General features: G+C 39.0%; 1 protein-coding gene across 1 annotated transcript in view; it reads left to right on the top strand.

Annotated features, from left to right (window-relative positions):
- CACNA1C (calcium voltage-gated channel subunit alpha1 C) overlaps positions 1-24,089 on the top strand; it is a 409,374-nt gene that overhangs the window by 15,260 nt on the left and 370,025 nt on the right. The window contains exons 2-3 of the mRNA XM_058021914.1: positions 12,784-13,106; positions 17,397-17,501. Coding sequence (XP_057877897.1) covers positions 12,784-13,106; positions 17,397-17,501 — 428 coding nt within the window. The remainder of the gene's footprint in view (positions 1-12,783; positions 13,107-17,396; positions 17,502-24,089) is intronic.

The following is a 24,089-nucleotide window of genomic DNA, read 5'->3' as shown; positions in this document are numbered from 1 at the left end:
GAAAAAAGCCAATGAGGACAAAGCTGCTCTGTCATGGAAGAGGAGTCAATCTGCACACACCACCTTCCTCCAAACTGGGAGGGCACAATTTTTAAATAGCCTGGATGTTTTGAGGCCTTCTGTTATGTTTTTGTTACTTTGCTGGTTTGGATTTTTGTGTTTTCCTCCTTTTTAGTTCTCTGAGCAGTAGAACCACGGAATCTCTAGACCAGATGAGTGGTTTGTAGGAAATTTCTTGCTTCTTTTGTGATGCTGATCCTGCAAACTGTGGAAGAAAGGAACACAATGCCTCAGCTTTCACCATCTTTGGTGAGATCTGCAAATTCCCAAGGCAGAGCTGGAGCAGCCAGAGCCTTCTCCCTATGGCAGAGCTGACCCAGAGCCTCCTGGGCTCTCACCAAGAGCTCTGCAGACCTGGTGTGGATCTGCTCCATGTAAATTCCCTCATGATCAATGGACCTGCTTTTATATAAACAGCAGCTTTTATTTTTAGAAAGAACCTACAAAGGCTGCCTCAAACACTTGTCTGCAGAAAAGGTCACAGGGAAGAGGCTGAACTCCCTTTGTGCAGTCACCCAGTGACTCAGGAGCTATTCTGGGGTTACGTGTGCCAGGGTGCAGCCTGGGATGCAAAGCAGATGCTGGCTTTCCTCATACAGGTGCTTGCAAAGATTGTCTCCTGCTCATTTCCCCCACCCATTATTACCTCTCACCCTCAGCTCCTCCCTTTGCTGCAGTTGCAATCTCCTGATTAGTGCCTTATTTAGGTTGGGAATGCTCACAGCCAGCACAGCAAGCCAAGGGTGCTTATTTTTGCATCTGTATATTGCACATGCTTAATGTTTAGACTTGGAACATTCAGCAAGAAGATACCAGGAGCTAAAAATAAAAATATTAGGGAAAAGTTTGCATGCTGGAGATAGAACATATTACTTTATGCACCAAACAACCCAGTAAAAATATTTTTTCCTCTATGCAAAGTGCTAAAAAATATGACTCTAAATCTATCTAATACTATGATACCTCTAGATCACAAAGATCTAGTTTGAGTAAATGAATGGTTTTGGGTATTTTTTAAAGTTATCTTTTAATGTCACCTTGAATATTAACCAAGCCGCTGTTTTTCCTTTGTTGTATAGCATGGTTTGCATTCTTGTGGTTGGTCATTTTCTGTGGGTTTGTTTGAGGGGAGGAATTCACAAGGAATTCCTTTTCCTTGGTGTGCAGAACATGTTGTGTATACAGCATTCTCTTGGGGATTTTGTGGAAAGGAAATGAAAGGAAATACAGAGTGGAAGAAGCTTTTAGTCTTCTCTCAATTCGAATTTTGCCTTGTTTTGCATGATCTCTTTCACACACCTTAATGATGCTAAGGTACAAAGAGCCCTCCTGTTTGAATACTATTATTTTGTCTAAAGTTATTTAAAAATGAGATAACATTAATTAGGTGACTGAAATTATTAGAAACACCAAAATTTTCTATTTTTACTTAATTCTTAGAGTTTGATTGAAACTTTTGTACAGCTTGTTTCAAAACTTTCCTCTTCAATTGGTTTTGGTGATGTTTTGTTGGTATAATTCCAAGCAGCAAGGGAAGAAAAAGAATCAGATTTTAAAAATAGAAAAATGTGGTTTTTAGAACACTAAGATTAATAGCTGAAATAAAAGTCAGTTTTGACTCTGAAGCATCTTATAAATACCTTTTCCTTTGAACCTGCATTTCAAGAAGGGAGTGCATCTTTAATTTATTAGGGTATTGCATGCATGATCTAAAATTAGGTAAATGTAGCTTAAAATAAATTTTTGCCTTTCTGGAAAGCAAGAAATAGTTTTTGAGGGCCTGTTTTGCATGTGTGTGCTAATGTCTGGTTTTCACTGAGGATCATGTAGTGGGTACCTCTGGAAATTGGACGGGTTTATATCTCAATTATATATTGAGGTTTATATTGTGATTATATATTGAGATATATATCTCAATAGATATAGATATATCTATTATTTATTTATTCTATATACATAATAGATATATATTATTATATAGTATACAATATATATAGATCTGTAGATTGATATATAATATAATTTAATCTTATAATTGATATTATAATATAATATCAGTATATAATCGATATTATATATTATAATATCAATTATAATATAATTATCAATTATATATTTATATGTAATGGATAATATCTCTATATAATAATCTCTATATTTCTGATATCCTATATAATAATCTCTATATCTCTACATAATAATATTTATCTCAATTATATTATATATTATATATTATATATTATATATTATATATTATATATTATATATTATATATTATATATTATATATTATATATTATATATTATATATTATATATTATATAATATATAATATATTATATATAATATCATATATAATATATATAATATTATATATTAATATAATAATATTTATCTCAATATATATCTCAATTATATATTGAGATTTTTAATATATATAATGTATATATTATAATATATTATTATAATATAATTATTTTATATATATATATATATATATTCTCTTAGATGGTATGGTCACTATCTGACTGAATCTTTAATTTGGGTGTGTTCTCACCACCCTGAACAGACTCAGAGCAGAGACACCAATAATGCTGCAGTGTGTGGGAGTGTGGGGCTGGAGAGCCAGAGGCTGATGAATTTGGACCACTTGGAAGGAGGGGGCTCAAAAAGGAGGAGGCTGTGGAGCAGATGGCCTTCAGAGGTCCCCTTTAATCAGAGTTATTGTGTCATAACGCAGATTAATGACCTCCTGCTGTGGGCATGGCCACTGTGAGGGAGGGCTGGCAGCCAGGGCTTATGGCTGCTGCAGGAAATTTAGATTTACACCCTCCTTCTCTGCACTTGCTGAGCTCCTCCCCACAAACCCTGCTGCTCTCTGGGTTTGTGCAGCTGAAGGCTGACCCCATGAACAGCAAGGGGAAGCAAAAACCCTCAGCCTGTCAGAATTGCCACTGTCTGTTGTCTGTCAGGACTCAATATCTGGATGCAAAAGTTTGATTTCTTGTTTATGTGTGTGCCTTTGTTGAAATGTCTTGTCTGTAACTCAGATACAGACCTACATAGAGATCCCTTTGTGCTTTTTAGCCATCATCTGCTGTAAATGGGAACAGGCTGCTATTTCTGGACTGAGCATACTATGAGTTGTGGAAGGAGTGTGATTGATTTTTCTAGGATGAAGACTATTGGAATTGCAGGCTTTGAATTATTTAGATATCATATGCTTGTACATATTTTCCAAACTGTGTCACATGCTTAGGGCCAAAAGCAGCTGCAGAGCTGCTCTCTACCTTGTGCGCAGGCACATGTGCATGCATGTGCTCCCCCAAATAAATGGGAGCCATTTAATCTCATTTAATCCACTGAAATTTGTTGTGCAATTAAACTTGTGTTTTGGATTACTTCTGTACAGTAAGAGAGATTGGCACTTTGAGCAGCTGCTTTCACTTGTATTTCAGAAATCTGTCCCAAGGATGGAAGAAATGATCTCTCCATTGACTCTGGAGGGGATTTAGACAAAATCCCTTTTTTAAAATTATTTGGGTAGGGTGAGGCAAATCAAATTAACAGGTTTGTGTATTGGTTTCTATCCCACTCTGCATTTTCAGACAAGGAATCTGGAGACCATCTAATATGGTGAGGATTATTTTTGAAGTGTAAGAGCTTAATTTCTGTAAAGAAGTTATATTTAGATTACTCACTAAGTGAAGAGTAATCATTCACCAATAAGAAAATGACAGGTTTGTCAGAAGAATCCAATTTATTGAGTTAAAGTTAATCTCCAGGGAAATTTTACTGAAGTCCAGGAAATCTTACCAAAGATGTGCTTGCACCCAGCACCTGTAATGGTGGTAATGATAATTTAGACAAACAGTGGGAAAAAATTGCATTTAAGTATTGTATCTCTGGGGTTCCCAGATGAAGGGAGGAATGATGAATCTGACTCCATGTTTTTGAAGGCTAATTTATTATATTAAAGAATGCCATACTAAACTATACTAAAGAATACAGGAAGGATACTTACAGAAGGTTAAAAAGATAATAATGAAAACTTGTGACTCTTTCCAGAGTCCCAACACAGCTTGGCCCTGATTGGCCAATGATTCAAAACAATTCACATGAAACCAATGAAACAGTCTCCAAACGCATTCCAAAGCAGCAAAACACAGGAGAAGCAAATGAGATAAGAATTTGTTTTCATTTCTCTGAGGCTTCTCAGCTTCCCAGGAGGGAAATCCTGGGCAAAGAGATTTCTCCAGAAAATGTCTGTGACATTTAAGCAGGAAAGCTCTCTCTTGGTTGAGGATTTGTGCCTGGAGTTGGCCTAGTGTCCCTCCAAGCAGCTCTCCATGATGTGTGTGCATGTCACTGCAAAGCTTTTGTGCTGACAGGTGCCCTAAAAATAGGTGTTCTGTTTAAAATGATGTATCAAAGCAATATACCATGAGAGATGCATCTACAGCTGCCTGAAGGTGAGGAACTTTGGGGTTTTATTTACTTGTCCTTGTGCTCTGTGTCCTGCTGGAGATGGTGTTATCCCAGGAGAAATGTGGATTACTGTAAAAAATACCCTCTCTAGTTGTTCCTTCAACCTTGGGGCTAATTGGGGTCTCTCAGACAAATACAAATCCTCTTATCAGCAAAGAGATGTTTGTCACTGCTCCTCTGTTGCTGCTTTTGAGTTTTATGAATGTTTCACTGAGTTGTGATTGAAGGGAAAAGTTCCCTGGCTTGATTTCTGGAGCCACCAGAAACTCATCTCAAGAAACCCAAGAAGGATCCTTTGTGGGTTTCTCTGGGCTTTCTTGTAGCTTGAAAGTCACAAAATGTAAAAAAATGCAAGTGTTTTGGAGGATATTGTCCTCTTAACACCTCCTCACCCTAATAAATTTATCTCCTGATAGAATTTGTGATTCAGCTGAGTTTACCTCTCATCAATTACCAACACATTAGGCACTTGTCTCAGATCCTGTTATGTAGCAGGGTTCATGCTTTCCCCCCGCTTCCTCCTCTCTAAAAACCCCAAACTTCACTCCCCAGTCTGTTTCTTTTGATTCCATAGTTAAGAAGAGAATCACCCTAAGCTAGATGGATCCTTGTGTCTGCTGAGGATTTTCAAACTTTGAGCTTTCTAGATTCTCCTGGGCAAGGTTTGAGATGCCTCTTTGGTCGAAGGGCCTGAACAGAGAGTTACTTTAAATCCCAAATTTATCATTAAGTAGGAATATATTTTATTTTTACTACAAGTAAAAGATGGTGTCTTTTATTAAAAAAGCCCACAGTGCAAAACAAACAGTGCCCCTTCCTTTCTCCCCACCCTCCAAAAAGCAAAATGAGCCAAAAAGCCACAAAGCAAAAGAACTTCAAAACCACCCTAAACAGCTGAACTGTGCTCTTTGAAAACCACAGCATTTTCAAGCAGAAAAGTAAGGGAAATCCTAAAAATTGCTGTCTTGCTGTCTGGATGTTTTGTACATCCAAGATTTATGCATATGGAAGAATGACTTTATTTGCAACATCCTCTGAAATATGGCATTTTTTTCATGGAGAGAACTGTTTAGGTCATGATTTTAAGGAAGAGCTGTCCCATACTTTATTTCAGTAGGGAATAGAGGAAATTATTATTGCTTACAGTCTTGTGCCTCATCCATGAGCCAGAAATCCACTGTGCTGCCTGTTCTACCAACGTGGAACCTTTCTCAGAAAATTCCAAACCTAAACAGTGCTGGCAAAATGACAATAATTTGCCACACAGTGTCAGAAGTTAATTTTCAGCAGTAAATATTTAACTTGGAGGCATTTGGTGCTGGAAGTAAGAGCAGCTTTTGCACTTGTGCTCTTCATTGAAATGGACTTTTTTTCACATTGCTCGGAGCTCATTGCATCTTTTGTGAATGGCATGCAGATAAAAATCCTTGCTTTTGAGGATGGAAAGAAGGAAAACCAAGATCTCATGTTGAGTGAAGCACAGTTCTTGAAAATTATATTTTTGTACAGATTTAAAAAAAAATGTTTAGTCTCAACTATGGCAAACAAACTGTCTTAAATCATGTGTTTTCTATGTACATGTATGTTCTGAAACCCCCAAAAAATTTACGGGAGAAATTCTTAACTCTCTTATCTGGGCTAGAAACTACACTGAGTCTTGACCTGATGTGATATTTAAAAGTGTATGTGTTAAATAAGAAAATTTGTTATAGAAAAAGCCCTAGTTGTAATCAATCCAGTTTTCATTGTAATTCCTACCTCTACTTGCAGGATGCCTTCAGAAAACCCTTCTACTAGTGGGGGGGAAAGCCCTAGCGTCACTTTAACTGTTAGATATCAGAATTAATGTCGTGTTAACTTTTTTTAAATGGGCTGATAAGGAAAAAATATCCAAATCATGCTTCAAAAAAGAGTTTTAGGTGAGTGCAGCCTTGCATTTACTGTAGGAAAGTTCTAGGCAGGGAAACTGAAAAGTTAGTAAAGATTTCTGGAAAAAAAAATCTGCTTTTTCATGTAAGTAATTGGGTTTATTTCATATTAAGATTTTAAATTTTGTGTTCAGATTTTAAATTTTGGTGTAAATTTTGTGGCTGGTCAATGTCCTGAGATACTAAGGTTAATCTATTTGGCTTTTAAAATGTAGGCTTTATAAAGTCTATTAGGCTAAAATTTAGGCTTTAGGAAGTCTTTTATATCCTCTAAAGGCTGGAGTGAAGCAGGGTTTACTCAGAGGGGTCTCTTTTCATGGATTGATGAAATAAATACATTAGATGTCTGTGCACAGGGTTTTCTTCATGTCAAACTTGCTTTAAATGAGCAAAAGAAACTGCTGCTCACTAGAAATCTCAGCTTAGGTGATTGCAGATAGAGATTTTTGCTGGCCTGATCTGACACACTTGAGAGTGTGCAAGGCCTGAGTTTTTCTTACTGCAAACCCTTCTGCTTATTGCCTGTGAGTTTGGTGATGGGTATGACCTTTCTGTTCATTGAAGTACATACATACATGTTTAAAAATATATATATTACGTATGTAGACATGCTCCAAGGCTGTTGTCATGCCACCCTGCCATTCCCATTCCTGTGCCTTTGCCTTGGGCTCGTGTTTCCCAGGCCTTGGGTTGATTTCCTTGCCCACTTTGGGCAGCCTGAGCTCAGCCAGTCTGTCTGGGCTGGGGAAGCCAAACCTGCACACCCACTGCATTCCAGGTTTTATCCCTGTTTGTGCACTCCATGGTTATCACTGCATTTTAATGGGAAGAAGGCAGAATGACAATATCAACTTGTGCTCTGTTGAATGACAATACCAACTTCTCTTCTCTTGGGGATCCAATACAAACCCCCCAAGGCTTTCCTGAAAAATAATTTGGGCAGATGAATCATTTTGCTTAAATACTTCGCATTTGTCCCTGCTGAAGTCCTTCCTATTTTAAAGGCTTTTTCTTCAATTCATGGAGTTAATTTTAAATTCAGATCCTGTCCTTCAGTGTATTTGCTTTACCTCCCAGCTTCACAGTTACCTGCTTGTTTAATAACACTGTTCACCATGTAATCACCCAGATAATTAATTGAGCAGAATCAAAACATGGAACAGGATCAGATGCTGGGCAGGCTCTCGGGTACCTCCCTGTGACACATCCCCAATTTGGATGTGCAGCAAAGATAACTGCTCCCAGGCATCCACTGGTTTCATATTCATGACATACCAATTTTTTTTCTTGCCTGTATATCCCTAGAATTCTGATGAAACTATCATACAAGACCTCATAGAACTATTAATAAAACCAGGAGGCATGGACCTACTTCTTCTACTTTGCCTGGGAATTCTGTTGCTCAGTTCTGGAGGAAACTGGTTTTCTTTGATGCAATATGTTCATGACAGGTCCATGTCTCTTGCTTGTTTTCTACTTGTCCTGCAAGTACTTGCTGGTGCTTGTTTATTTTACTTATTCCATTTTTTTTTAAATTTTTATTTTTTCAAACTGAAGTTAATCTGCATGTAAATTTGCCCTTCTTCTATTTTATTTTATTTTATTTTATTTTATTTTATTTTATTTTATTTTATTTTATTTTATTTTATTTTATTTTATTTTATTTTATTTTATTTTATTTTATTTTATTTTATTTTATTTTTAACTGGAGATTCCTCTTACCATTTCTGAGTCCTCTGAGATCTCTCCTGTCTTCCATGAGTTCAAGCCAGCAGCCAACAGCTTTGAGGTTATTTCAGAAGGTGTTTTAAATATTCTAGGACATTCTAGGGTGCAAAGTAGCTACCAAAGCAGCTGAAAGCATGGACATTATCCAATGATTTGTTTCCCTTTTACAGTTGGAAATTATACCTGTTCTGGTTTGGGGTTTTTTTGTGATAGTCATCAGCTCTTGATGGATATTTTTAAAGTAAAAATTGATGCAAAAATGTCGTGCAATACTTAATCCTTCTTGGAATAATTTGTCAAATGCTCTCATTTTTCCATTGGTTAATGGATCAATGTTTTCCACATTCTTCCTCATTAACAGATGATCTCATGCACTGACTTTTTATTGCTGTTGTTCTTCGTGCTTCTGATTTTGACACCTCTCACTTCAATATTTTGTAACATTTTTCCTGTGGGCCTCAACTGGTCTCACACGTGATCTTAGCAATGTGACCAGTTTCCTACTTGCTTTTTGCCTTCATTCTGAGAGCAGCTAAGACACTGAGTTAACCCATCTCATCTTTTACTGTACCCAGCTCTCCTCTGCTTTAGGGGAAAACACAGCAGTTTCAGGGTGTGCAATTTTAGGATCTGCTGTTTTCAAAGTGTTGGGGGAAAGATTACATTTCACATCAGATTGATTTATTTTTCATTTAAATAATTAATCTAAGCACAAATTCTTCTAAATAAATGTATGCTTAACTAGATGAAAGCAAAAACCCTCAAAAGTTGTGATTCCATTGTGTCATTAACCTGCCCATGTCTTGCATCAAATGGTCACTGCATAGTTGGGGTTTTTTGTGATGCTTTTTTGATATAGTAATAGGTGGCATGAGAGATGGTGTTAGAATTCAAATAGCACTTAAAATGGTCATCACTGTGTATTTTAATGGTTTCGGTAATGACAATTTTAGTGATTTAGTTGTAAGCTTTCAGCATCAGGTACTTTGTGCAACATGGTTCATTTCCTGTTGTAGAGCAACCTTACCTGTTACTTTTGTGACTTAACTCTGATTTTTGAGACCTGTGTTTCTGTTGTTTCTGCATCTGTTTTACTTTTACAAATCTGCATTTTTTTTTTCAGAAGTGAAAATCTTTTCTGAAGACTTTGTAATCAAACTTGTTCACATATATAGACTTTTCTGTTTAATTATATTTAAATGCTCAAATTAATGATCCATAGCACAGAAGGGTTTGAGAGGGCAGAATTTTGTGCACCAGCTGGACAGAGTCAACAGTGGAAATTCTTGCTGAAGTGTGGTGGGGATTAGCAGGGTGACGATGCTGTGGATCAGAGTGCTTAGTGAGTTATTGCATTTGGGTGGGGGCTCAATCTCCATTTCCTAGTTCTGGTCAACATCCAGCTTGAATAATGGTGTATTTGGTAGTATGAAACTTTATTTGTAGTGGGGAAATTGAGTGGACTATTCACTGTTGTACTGCAAAAAGAAAAAAACCTCAAATCCAGTGACTGCAGCTCTCAGGTTGCAGCAAAGTTTTGTGGTGGGGGAGGAATGAGTGCTGTAGGTGAAATTTCAGCTTAGTGCCTCATGAGTTCAATAGGAACTCTGTTCTCCTTTCTTCCCAGGAATTAACCCAAAGCATTTAGATTATAGGGTGGAATTTCATTCTCCCTGAAACTTTGGCTGTGCTGGCTTTGAAAAGATTTTGCTCAGTTCTTGAATGCAGCTGTGGGAGCTTCACTCTTTTATTCAAGCTATTTCTATAAAGTACCTCCAGAACAAGTCTTTTGTCATTGCCATTTCTCATTTACTAGAGATTCTGTCTGCAGCCTCAGAGCTTCATAAAGCAGAGAGAGCTTTATCAGTTATCAATATTTGTAATATTTGTTAATATAAATCTGTCATTACTGACTCATCGTTTGAAACTAATTTGAGACAAAGCACTTTGCTATGGGACTGCTGATCATATTAGAAGCAAAACCAATGAAACCACCAAAAGCTGGATCCTTAAATTTTCTGGCACATCAAAGTCAAAATGCATGACTTGGATCCTCATGTGGAACCTAACTAATAAGAAGTAATAATGATGGAACTTGACACATTCCCAAATTGCAGAAAAGTCTTCATTAAGAAGCAGCAGCTGTTTATTTACAGGAGCACATGGTCTAGTCAGCATGATAAGAACACTGTGGAGAGGGATCAGCAAGTTTGCTTTCACTGGAAAACACACATATTTCTTCTCCACTCTAATGGGTCAGTATTAAAGAAAAGCTGGAGTGGGAGAATAATTAGAGTGATTTTCCATTTATTTTTCCTTTCCAGCGTGCCTCAGGCTAGGGAGGTCAAAGAGATGCTAAGAGAAAAACTGCATCTGGAACAAGTCTGAAAATAAATACATATCCCATGAGTAGTGCTGTGCACAATTTGCTTAGCCTTGGAAAACTAACTTTGTCTGCCACTTGATTGCCTGCTTCATCGAGGAAATCTGCTTAGCCTGTAGGATTCTGAAAGCTCTTTTTCTTCATTTTCAAAATGTGAGGGATGTGAATTAACCATTTCCCATTCCTTGTTTCTTTCAGCTTTCCCTTTCACATATCAGAGTCACATTACTCATCAGCTTCCTTTGGCTGGTTTGCAGCAAGGAGGTTTTTCAGTGAGCAGAGGCAAGCTCTGGATTTCCCTGCTCTGTAACAGCCTGAAAATCTTACAGCAATGCCTGACATAAAGTAACATCTGACACTATCATGTCCTTCCTTGTGTTGCAGTGAGGTGAATTTACAAATCTTGAATGCTTTCTAGGCAGAGGCATATCCTGTTGCACTCTGTGTGTCAATGTAATTGTATTTATTCCACCTGCTTTCATTCATTTGTAGTGCAGTCAGTGCTGTGCTACCTTGGCACTGCACAACCAACTATGAAATATGCATCTTGAGTAATTATTTCCATTCAAGAAGAGCTTTCCAACTCCCTGGTTTTAAATGTCTTTCATCTGATACTGCAAAAGAAACGGTGTCACAAGTGGTCTTCCCTCAGCTTTGTCTAACAGTCTGCAGGAGCCCATCTGTCCTATTTAACACCACCACAATTCTGCACTAATCTAAAGTGGAGCATGGTCAACAGGAGGCTTTGGGCTTGCTTTGAAGCAGGTGCTCTCACTCCTTGCCGGGGTTTCCTCTCTCTGCCCCCTGTGTGTGCACTCTCTCTGAAGCACAGCCTGCAGCTCAGATGTCAGGGGAACCTTTCAGAATTCCTGAATCAGGAATGGGCAGGATTTGGAAGCTGAACTGCGGAGGAATAAGATCTGTTGACCTCTCAGGCCTCCTTTTACTTGTACCTCAAATTATGGGCAAACTCACAAGTCCATACAAATTAAATAATCTCTTAAATGTGATACAGGACATACCTAAACAAGGCATTCTTCTTAATCAGAGTTTGCTGTTGTGACTTTGTGTAGAATCCATGTTGCACTTTTTAAACTGGGCTTTCATTTTCTTCTGTAAAGTGTCTGGGATAAAATTCAGTTAATATTTCACAAGTTCTTGCAAAACTCAACTGAAGCATAGCCCAAAGAGTAAAACACTGAAGCATAGCCCAAAGAGTAAAACAATCTCTTGAAATTTCAAAATTCTTTCCTCTTTAAGTGATTGGGGTTTTAATTTGGGTTGCTGGAAAAGCCTCACTGAAGAGGCAGAGGTGACTTTACTGAAACACTGGATCAACTGCACTGGCTTGAGAGAGTGACTTTAATTTTTGTACTGCCAAGACCTTCTCAGCACCAGCCACATGTCACCTGATGTGAATATTCCATTATTAGGATTTGGTAAATGCATATACTTCCTTACTTTTGGCTAAAGAAGCTGCAAAACTTGGGACAGCCGGATTTTAGCATTCTTATTATTTTGTGCTTTTAAAATGAATTTCTCCATTGATTCAGTAATTTGTCAGGATATGGCATTAGTTCCAATTTCTAAACTTGCGGTTGGCCTAAACTCTCTGCACAGGAACACACAGAGCACAAGGCCACCAGCTGTGTCCTTGTGTGCTGGTTTCTGCTTCACTGGACCTCCTGCTCAGGCTGTTCTTAGAGTGTACATATATGTTTTGTGCAGGGATAATTAAGGTTATTGTCAAAATTTCACCTTGCCTTCAGGTAACCTCCAAGAAGCATGAAGGTTTTTGTAACGGGACTTGACAATTTCATCTGAGTCCTTTGCCATGTACTAGATAGCATCGTGCTGCATGTCTGAGTGAGAAGGTGATGAGGGCTAGCCTCACCTTTTGAACTTTCAAACAGTCCAACTTGCAAAATATGTGGGTGAAAAAGAAAGGATAGTTTATTTTCTCTGAATGTCTCCAGACATGGACTGGAGGCACTTCTAACAGCTCAGCATCCATCAGTCTGCTTGGGAATCTCTTGCAAGAAAAAAGATTGCATAGTAGTATTACTTTACAGTGAAGAATTTGAGTTACTCTACACTGAAGGTTTAAAAAAGGCATTAGCTATCTCTTCTGCAGTTTAAAAAACATCTTCACAAATTTCTCTGGTTTATTTTGTTTTTAATTCTTTTTCCCTCACAGGTTCCAACTATGGGAGTCCCCGTCCGGCTCATGCCAACATGAACGCCAATGCAGCTGCAGGGCTCGCCCCGGAGCACATCCCCACGCCGGGGGCAGCTCTGTCCTGGCAGGCTGCCATCGATGCTGCCAGGCAGGCCAAGCTGATGGGCAGCGCCGGCAACGCCACCATCTCCACGGCCAGCTCCACGCAGAGGAAGCGGCAGCAGTACGGCAAGCAGAAGAAGCAGGGCACCACCACAGCCACCCGCCCGCCCCGGGCACTGCTGTGCCTCACGCTGAAGAATCCCATCCGGAGGGCGTGCATCAGCATCGTCGAATGGAAATATCCTTCACATGGCCAGCAGGCAGGCCTCTGTGCACAGCAGCTCTTGTGCATGGGCGGTGGAAATCCGTGCGTTGGGTGGAAATCCGTGCGTTGGGTGGAAATCCATGCGTTGGGTGGAAATCCGTGCGTTGGGTGGAAATCCGTGCGTTGGGTGGAAATCCGTGCGTTGGGTGGAAATCAGTGGTGCATTGGGTTGAATTTCATGCATTGGGTGGAAATCAATGCATCGAGTTGAAGTCAGCACATCAGGTGGAATTTTATGCGTTGAGTTGAAATCCATGCACCAGTTTTTCAATCTATGCATTGGTTTGCAATCTGTGCATTGTTTTGCGATCCATGCCTCAAGTAGAAATCCGTGCATTGGGTTGAAATCAGTGATGCATTGGGTGGAATTTCATGCGTTAGGTAGAATTTAATGCATTGGGTTGAAATCCACGCATTGGGTTGAATTCAGTGGTGCATTGGGTGGAATTTCATGCATTGGGTTGAAATCCATGCATCAGGTGGAAATCCATGTATCAGGTGGAATTTCATGCCGCAGTTTGAAGTTCATGCATAGGGTGGATATCCATGCATTGCTTTGAAATCCGTGCCTCGGGTGGAAATCCATGCACCAGGTGGAAACCTGTGCATTGGTTTGCAATCCATGCATTGGTTTGAAATCCATGCATTGGGTGGAAATCAATGCATCAGGTAGAATTTAATGCATTGGGTTGCAACCCATGCATTGGGTTGAAATCAGTGGTGCATCGGGTTGCAATCCATGCATCAGATTGAAATCTATGCATCAGTTTCAAAGTTCCACCACTGGGAACTCAAAGTACACAAATAATTTTTGATGTCTTAACTGAGGTGGTTTATGCTGAAGAGGGGGCATGTGAGGAAAGAGGTTTAGAAGTGAAATCTTAACTACACTCTGGCGTCAGAGACTACTAGAAGCTTGAATTGAGAGGTTGAATTCTGTTCTTTGGAAAAAGTATGGCCCAGGAAATGCATGGGAGATATTCAAGGTATCTGAGGTCAGGGCTATCAACCTATGGGATTGATAGCAACTCCTGGCTTTCCCTTTTTTTATTTTAATTGGTTTTTTAGAGGTGTAACCACTCCAAAGCTCTGCTACTTTGAACTATGCACCTTTTTGTTCAACATGTGGCATCACACTTTCTACAGTATGGGGAAAAGAATGGGGCAAAAAGACAAGGTAAAAACCCCCAAAGGTATGCAGTAAAACCCTGAGACTGGGCTGAGAACTGTTGGTTTTATTGGAATTCTGGTCAAAATCATAAGACACAGTATTGTGTGGTAAGGGATAAAGGAAAAAATAAATGCAGTTAAGTAACATGTCCAAAAGCAGTGCAGAGCCAGATCTGACAGTCTGAACAAGAGACAGATGGTGTCACAGATGATGGATGATAACCACTGACACAGAGCTGCGGAGTGAAGGGGTTGGTGCTGCTTCCCTGGAAAGTCAGGGAGAGTCTGGTCATTGCTTTATGGTGTGCAAAGAGCAAAGCCTTCCCAGTCATCCCAGTCTGGTCAGTGCAAGCTGGAATTTGAGTCTTTGGGGTGAAACTCAAATTGAAATTGTGTTTCTCATGGCATCCTCAAAGAGAAATCAGGATTAACCCTGTAATCACAGTAATCACAAGCTAATGGGGTTCTTCAGGAAATACAAAAGAAAAAGAATGTTTCTAGGGGTAGATAAGCATGTCAAGGAAAGGCAGTACAGAACTTGGCAGTAGTTAATATGATAAAAAAATGAATTAAGGCATTTAAGACAATGTGATAATATTATTCCCTTGGGTGTCTGGTGGGATGCTGGGTGAAAACAGAAAATGAGTATATCAGATATTACTGACATGGACATACTTTTTAGATTAAGAACTTGTTAAAAATGCTCCTTTGCATGTCCTTAAACCACCTGCTTGCTTCTTCCTTTCTTCTTCAGATGCTAATTTTTAGTCCCCTGATTAAGTTTGCTATTTTTTATTGCTTCTGACACAAGTCTGATACTTTAAGCATGAGATGATGGGTGATGACTAACAGGATAAAACTGAATATTGGTTTGCTTAGCAGCACCCCAGTCACCACATGTCTTTGGAGTTACATTTGATAGATGGATAAGATCAGCAATAAATGATGGGAATGAGGTGCTGCAAACCAGGATACAGCACTGCTGAGACCAAGAGATGACCAAACAGTGCAATTGAAGCAACACAAAGATGCTGAAGCTTGCAATTTGGGGTTTTGTTTGGTTTTAAGTGATTTGATGGAAGTATTTTTTTCCATCAGAACCTCTCATTGGATATCTGGAGTTTGTAAACCTGAAACACTTCAATGACAAGAAGCATTATCAAAGGGTTGTGACAGGGTTTAGTTTAATTCTATATTCTGACTTTTCCTACTTGCTGAAAACTACTGAGAAAGGCTTAGACTAATTTGTAGTACCACTAAATTTAAGCATAATAGATATTAAACAAATATCAAATAGTACTTCAGCAGTGTTTCTTACCCAAATGTTACAGTGTTAAGAGCCTGAATGAGCAATTGCATTCAAGAAAAAAGTGAAATGAATTAATTACCTTATTTTGCAAGGATTTAGCTGTGTATTTAATTTTCTGCCTTTTGTGCAGTGTATTTGTAGATTTGATAGAATTTAATGTTTACAGTGCAAAAAGAGAATTGAAATGAAAGGAAATAAGTGTAAACAGTGATAAATTAATGGATAATAATTCTGCCAAAAGAAACAAACAAAAATTTGGAGGGAAAAAAGTGATTAGGAAAATGAAAGCCTGTGGAAATCCAGGTATTTAAGCAGTAAACATTATACAAACAGCCTGGGGCAGTACAAACCTGAGAAGTCTCACTGATTTCCAATGCAGATTTCTCTTCCTGCCCTGATCTGCTCTGCTGCCTCTGTGGTACCATTTATCTCCTATTATTCAGAGGCTTAAGCACAGGAATCTGGTGAGCCTGGAGCCCTCTGAGTGTCCCCTGTGTGAAATGCAGAATGTGAGGATAAGCAGCAGGCAGGTGCCTGGAATTTGTGTACATCTTGCAGCTCAGCTCGACACCCAGAGCTCCCCTGTTCTTTCTGCTCTAGGCTGCTGAGAACAGCAGCCTGCTGACCAAAACCATCCCTGCTGTGCTGACATTTGGCAGCCCCATGGTGGATAAAGCCATGCTCAAACGCACTCTGTGGCACAGGTTATGCTTGGCATTCTCTCCGGCTCCTCACTCCCCTCCTGAGCGCTGGGGAGTTATCCCAGAAATCGCCTCCAGGATGTTCCTGCAGGGCAGTAAATGCAGACAGGCCATAAATCTGCTCTCTAGGCTGAGTTTGGAGGCAGCAGGGAGATTAGGGAGACCACTGGAGTGGATGGAGTGCAGTGGAAAAATGCCCTTTGGTTCCCCTGGACAGCCAGGGGGGCACTGAGCTTGTGCAGGATTGCTTTGTTGAACATTCCAAACGTTTGATTTCTCTCTATTCCCCAACAAAGCTGGTGCAAGGTTGAAATGCCTCTGAGCTTTTCTTTATCAGAAGGGACTCCCAGCTTCCTGCTGTCCCTAAAATATTGAACTTTTGTGGTCCCTCTGATGCCAAATGAAATGCAAATAAGAGAAAAAAAAATACTCCCTCAAATCATTTTTAAACAAAACAAGTATACATGGCAATGTGCAGTCTAAGCAGATTTTGGATAAAGACTTTTTGTACCTTAACAAAATTTATCCTTTTTTAAACATATTCTAACCATAGTAATTATTGATTGAGGCCTCACATTTAACTCCAAGATATGAGAGAGAAACTGAGAAAAGGGAGGCAAGAATACAGCAACAACATCAAAAGAAAAGAAACTCCAAAATGTCTGTTAGAATTATCTGAGAATTTATAAATGCAGATGAAAACAACCAGGAAAAAAGAATCTTCAAAAGTGCAAGGACAGTCATTATAGTACAGGTTTCTCTTATTATCTTATCTTATTATGTAATGCAGCCGCACTCAGAGGAAAATTGGGAAATGCAATCTAAAGAAGTAAAAGAAGAAAAAACTTTTAAGAAACCTTTGTTTACTCTGGCACGTGACTGGCCTACACTGCTTTTGACATATCAGGAAGAATTTTGGCTGGGAGCTCCTAAAAGCACTTAAAAAGGCATATGTTTCTTTTCAGAGTATAAGAGGCTTGGAATGCTTTCTTTAAACAGAGTTCTTATAAATATTGTTTTTTTAAAATTTCTTTTATTTTTGTGTGCTCATTTTGGAACAATTTCCTTAACTCCATTCCTCAGACCATTTGAAATAATTATTTTACTGACTATTTTTGCCAATTGTGTGGCCTTAGCTATCTATATCCCCTTTCCAGAAGATGATTCCAATGCCACCAATTCCAATCTGGTAAGTCCACAATGGTGTTTAGTTTTGCTATTTTGAAATTCCTTTTGAAAAGTGATTGTGGAGACTTGTGAAGGTAGGGAATGTAAATATATCCACCAAAGATAAAAACATAAAAATTGGTTTTGATTGCTATGTCTTGTCAATTCATTTTATTACCTGTCTCAGTGGAGCTGGTTTTAGGGATGAATATTCCAAAAAGTTGCACAGGGGCTGTATGTGATGTTTAGGTTAACAAATTTCAGCATGCTGCAAAAGGGCTTGGTAAATTTTAACCTGCAGGTATTTGTGGGAGATACTTTTTAATCAGTGATTTTTGTCCAGTGGTTTTTGTCTTACCATGTGCCATTGTGAAAATGGTGCTGTCCCCCTCTCAGGTGATTGATGACTGATTATTGTTTGCATTTCAGATACATGCATTGATTTGGCTGAATGATATTTGTGCACTTGGTGTTTTTGGTTTGGTTTGGAGATTTTTTTTTTAAATTTTTGGTTGTTTTTGTTTTTTTAATCATTCCCTCTTGTTGGGGGAATATAGCTTTTCATCTGTCACCACTGATGCCAGCGTTGGTGCTTTGGGATTGAGCTGTCTGTATAAAAAGGAAGAGTGTTTACTTTTGGCTTAGCATGAAGCCATAGCAAAGAATTCTGTTCAGTAAGGGCAAAACACAAACCAGCTCTGGAACACAGTTCACTGAATTAGCAGAAAACATTTTTTTTCCCCTCTCAAATATGTGAATAAATCTCCTACTTGTCAGGTTGACTCAGGATGAAAACTCCCTCCCAGAGTTTAGGAGCAGGGATGCTATTTCCTGAATAAAATTTATTGAGACTTAAGAAATTTTAGAGCAACAGAGGAGGAGAACAAAAGCCATACTTCCAAAGTAGCAACAACTGGGGTGGCTGACAGACACTGTAATTAATAAAGATTCATGCTGCTCTTGGAAGTCAGTCATCTGATTAAATCTCTTGAAGTTTTAGAAAACACATCACAAACTTCAGGAATTGCTGAAACAATACTTCTATGCTTAAAAAAAAAAGTAGTAAAAAATTTGTAGTGTGGTGCATTTGCACTGTAACTCCTTAAAGAAGTACAAAAAGAGAAGCAGGAGGTGGTAAGTGATTGTGAACTACTCTCTAAACATACACGAGTTGGTCTTGTGTCTCTTTGGCTCTTCTTTGTTGGTGTGACAGTGTTTAAGAATGATGAGTTGTACTGTATATACTTAAAAAACTTCAGTAGGGCACCTCTCAAAAATTAGTGTATTTTATTTAATAAAAGCCACATTCAGTTGATTTCCTAGTCAGGCAAAAAGGTATGTTCATTGCATGTCGTGCCTTGCAGGGTTCAAAGAGGAAAATGAAGCAGATTTGAAGGTTAGAGGACACACAATTTGTTTGAGTTTAATTGGGTTTTTGGGATGTGCCTCAATTCATTGTGGAATTGACTAAAACCAGGCTGGAAGTATCTTTGTAATTGAACAAGATGTATTGAAACTGTTCTGCTACCGAGAAATGTGCACCTTGTGATTTGAGTTTCCATTGTGCATCTGTTTCCCAAGACATCTTTTGCATCATTTAGAATGTCTGTAAAAACTCTTGTGTTATTTGTTGGTGGAGTTTAAAAAATAACCTAGCCAAGAAAGAGTTATCGTCTCAGGAAAGTTTGGAAATGTTACAGCCTTGAGGATGAGGAGGAATTGTTAGTTTACCTAAATAGCTGTTTCACAGAAGTAGGGCAAGAAGAAAGTGAAATGAGTAATCTGCTTGACTCCATGTTGTTCTTATTGTCTTCATGGCAAAAATAATTAAAACTGGGAAATGAGATATTTGGTGTGGACTTGTGAAGTCAAGACCTTTGACTGTGCTCTCCTGTTGGTCTGTGTTTGCTGTTGTTGGGTTTTGTGTGTTTTGTTGCTGTTTTCTCAGTTTACAAACTTATCCCTTGGCATGTGTACACTGCTATTGAGGAGCACACAGCCTGAGTATGCAGCACATGCTGCATTCTGTGAGTAAAGTCCAGAGCAAAACGGAGGGAATGGGGGGCAAATGGGTGAGATAAGGGTGAAAAAATGTGTTAGTTGTGTTTTGGAATGGAATGAAAGAATAAGTGAGAGTCACAGTTATTCCATCAGGCAGGAACTGTGCAAGAGTGGGACCTCACTGTCAAAGAGCCAAACTGCACATGGAAGGGCCTGGAAAGAAGCTGGGGTTAATAATGTGTTCCTGTAAAAGCTCATGTAATCACTTCATCTTTGATTTTTTTTTTTCCTACCTGTGGACATCTATTTCACAATCAGATTTATTTTGTAGCCATGAATTCAAGGGCTGCACAGGCTATAAAGTGACACAAGCAAGGAGTTTGTGTGTACATGTGGGTCATGCACGGATGTGTGTACTGTGCAGAAAGGTGATTGAATGCATACTGAATTTTTCTAGCTGCCCAGAACTCTGGATTCATTTTCATGTTGCAATTTAGCTGGTTTAGGGTTAAAGCTACCACAGGAGCTCCCACATCCCTGGTTTCCTGAGACATCTCTAACTCCTTGAGATACAAGAAACTATCTACAGAAAACACGATGGGCAGTAACTGCTTTACAAGCTCTGAAAGTGCCAGAACACTTTTCCAATAAGCTGCCAGATTTGCCTTAGGCTCAGAGTATTCCTTCTCCAAAGTTTCATCATAACTTTTCAAATAACATTTTCCTTGGTGACTGAGGTCAAAATCCAATCAATTGCCTTGTACAAGCTAATGGAGTAGAGGGTGGTGGGGAAGAGAAAGGAATCCTGGGTGATGTGAGTGTCCTCTTTTCTTCTCTCTGTAAAAGTGGAGAAATGATGCCTAAATAATGCTTGGACAAATAATTGCTCTGTGTGAATTTCACACGAGACCAGCCACTGCTCACATAAGGCACAGGCAGAGCTGTGTGCCTTCCCCACTTACCTGAACAAAACCAGCAACCTCTTCTGTGTCTCCATTTGTCTTTTGCTGCAAGACCAATTTGATATAATGCTTCAGTGGTGAGCATTGAAATAGATACAGAAGAGTCCAGTAAATAATTCCTTCCCTTTTGCATTAGCCAGGAATTGTGAATAGCCACGGTTGTGTGTTGCAAAATTAGGTTTAACACCACCTAGATATTTTGCCTGTTTCTCTGCAATCTGTCTTCCTACAATATTAATTCCTATAAAATTTCAGGCCTTTTTTATCAAGTTTAGGGACAGTAACTTGAGCTGTGAAGCCCTTTCATTTTTGAAATGAACATTTATCCTAAACCCCACATTTCCTATTTTATGCTCACTGCAGTGTTTTTGTCACTGGCAGGAACAGAAATATGCCAGGATAGTATAATGTACTCATAAAAAATGCTTGAAATTGGTTCAGCAGTTTTTGTGTTACTTTTGCAGTGTTACTGCAAAAGTAACTAAAAACTATTGTTACTGGAAAGTACTGGAAAACTATTGAACTTAGATGGAGGGCAGTTGCATTAGGTGCATTTTTTTCCCTTTTTTTTTTTTGTATTAATGAACTTGCTGAGACTTAATTTAAATTCACAATTAAAATAAGCTCATGTATAACTCTCTGCAAAGAACGATTGTATGTTAATGCAACCAGGAAAATTGGAGCTGGTTTGAGGGGAATTAAAGTCAGTCTGCAGCAGAGGCTGTGACTGATGCAGAGGCTTTCTGCTTGTTATCCCAGCAATTATGCATTAGCACAGAGATAACATACATTTAGGAATAAAACTATAGACTGCCCAAGATAGGAAGCTGAGAGGAAAATGCTTCTGTCACTTTGCTGGCAACTGCAAACGGCACAAGCCTGGTCAGTGTCACAGCCTGGTGATAACATAATGAGGTTAGGACCAAGGTTTACAGCACGTTCCAGGGAAGGCAGCTCTGTGGGTTGTTTATGCTTTGGGTAAAGAGCAGGAAAATCTTCCTTCTGTTGCTTTGATAGTTCTGCTTTCCTTTCCTGGTCCTTCTTACAGGAGGGAAATCCTGTTGTACACTAGTTAAATGTAAAGAAAGATCTCATGTGTTTATATGTGAGCTTATAACAAATGGGATGTCACCTTCAGGCTAATTTTTTAAACCTCAAATAGGACTCTGTGAAAAGAAAGATGAGATTTCTGCTTGCTTCTCAATTCTTGTGCTAGCCAGTGTTTGTGCCTGACACTGGAAAGGGGGCTTGCCTTTCAGCAAGTGTGGCTGCTTTACTACCTGGTCATTATGGGAGTATCCTGTAGAACTGGATTCCTGTGTTAAGAGAAAGTTGGTTTAATTAATTTTAAAACTATCTATTGAGACTTTCTATTACATTGCATTACATTATGGTCTATCTATTACATAGGTATTTGGATTAACAGATGTGACTATCTATTACATTTCTATACATTGGCATAACAAACTTCAGCAATTCTTGCATCAGAGAATTCTGGAGTCGCCACATGGAACAGGCTCAGTTTTTCTTGCGTGAAATCAGGAATTGTTAGCGAGCAAAGTAGGGGCAAGAGGCTTGGGAAAAGAAAGGACGGCTTTTCTGGGTGAGGGTGGGGAAGAGCACTGCACAAAAGGTTTTGGTTCTGCTGTATCAGTGCCCTCACCCCGGTGTGTGGCAGCTCCCAGGCAGTGAGTGAGCAGAGGATGACAGCACGGGGTGAGGGACACAGTGCACACCGAGCTAATGAGCTCTGATGGGTTTATTACCTTGGGCCTGGTGCCAGCCCTGCTGCAGCTGGGGGAGCTCACACGGCTGCAGGGCTCCAGCAGGGAGGGATGAGTGACAGGAGCTGGAAAAACGGCGCTGGAAAGGGACCGGAGTCAGGATGGGAACAAAGGAAATTGTGCCAAAAAATCCTTGAGGGTTTCTTCCAGAAAGATTGTCCATCTCTATGTGATTCTGAGGAAGCTGAATATAATGGAATTCAGGCTCAACATGTCCCAAAGTTCTCAGAAACCCTGCTTCTGACAGGGTGATACTCAGCACCCCTAGCTGCAGAGAAGCACAGGGTGGAAGAATAAGCAAGGGGTTCAAGAGGGAGGCATTCAGCTTGTGCTCTCGTCCTGGTATTGGCAAGCTGTGTGGCCTTGGACAAACTGCCATCTCAATTTTTCCATCATACCATTACAAGTACTGTAAAATAGACCCTAAGAAAGAAGAAAATCCCTAGCAGTAAATTACAATATAGTAGTCACTAACTAGAAAAGAAATGTAAAAAGTAGGTTTGGTTTTTTTTTTTTTTTTTTTTTTTTTTTTTTTTTTTTTTTTTTTAACATATTCATGTAATTTCCTAGGCTTTGTGAAGGTGAAACTGGTAAAACAGAGAGTGATATATATATTACTAGCAGGAACAAAACTGTTGGGTTCAGAGAGATGACCAAATCTGAGCTTCTCTGTACCAGTGGCCCCAGAGTCCTCATCCAGTCTGTGCTTGTTGGTGTTTGCCATCTCTTTATGGAATATGACATTGCTCATGGCTGTGTCCCCTCACATATTTTTTTTTTAAATTCATAATCCTTGCCAAGAAATTCTCCTTGTTCCAGTACACATTCTAGATTTGTCCCTTTTCTATTTTCCTCCTAATTCAGTCTCCCTTCCAGAGTAGTTTCGTGTTTCCCACCTGTTTTCTCATTTGACCTCAGTGCTCTGCTTAATCAGGTTCCTGACCACTTCTCTTGTTAATTTTACTCTTGAATTCCTTTTTTCTTCCTAAACCCAGACTCTGTAATCAAGTAATTAATCCCAGTGCACATTCTATCTCCTTATTTTTTTAGCTTCATTCTTTGCACATTGGTCTCCTGGGCTGAGCCTTTTTGTTTTGAAATCATTGTTCTTCCCAGTGATGTCTGAGCACCAGCAGTGGACATGGACACTCATATGCACTTGCAGTAGGGCTGTAAGCTGTGAAAAATGCAAAGATTTATAAATTGTATACCAACTAATCCAACTCCATGAAACGAGCAACTTGAAATTTGTAGGCTGTATGTTTCTGTGTAAGTGATTTGGAAATTTTAGTTGTATGTTTTGGTTCTGATTGATGGCAAGTTTACTGAGTTAGTCCAAACATGAAACCATTTATCCCATTTTTGAAGACAGCTCTGATTACCGTTTTCCTTTCCATTATGTGTAGGCTTTCTAAATCTTAACAAGTGGAGTTTTTTTCAGGTCGTAATTATTCTTGTTTATCAAACATCAGGTTCAGTGTAGGAATTTAGTGTGTGTGTGTTTTATTTGGATTTTTTACCACTTATTTTACCTGTTTAAGAAAGATAGAAAAAATGTGGAAGCAGGCCAAATAAGAGTATTTAAGTAGTGATGTTCTCACTGCAGTCTAATTCCTGCCACTGCAAAAGTAACAGTCTTTCAAAAGCAGTGGAAATTTTCAAAATGGCAGGTCATTTTTGTTTTGTCTTTTTTGATACAAGTATCCTTATCCTATAAGTCTTTGGGATGTTTGACTTCTGTTCATGAGCTCTTCAGAATCTTATAATGACATTGGGAAGGAAATAAGCATCTAGAAAATCTAGAAATTCAATTGAGCATATTACGTACCACCTTTAAATTCCTTTGTATTCCTTTATCACCTT

The sequence above is a fragment of the Melospiza georgiana genome, chromosome 4 (genome assembly GCF_028018845.1).
Source record: "Melospiza georgiana isolate bMelGeo1 chromosome 4, bMelGeo1.pri, whole genome shotgun sequence".
Taxonomy (NCBI): Eukaryota; Metazoa; Chordata; class Aves; order Passeriformes; family Passerellidae; genus Melospiza; species Melospiza georgiana.
The sequence above is the reverse complement of the archived record's forward strand: the minus strand, read 5'-3'. Positions and strand labels throughout refer to the sequence as shown.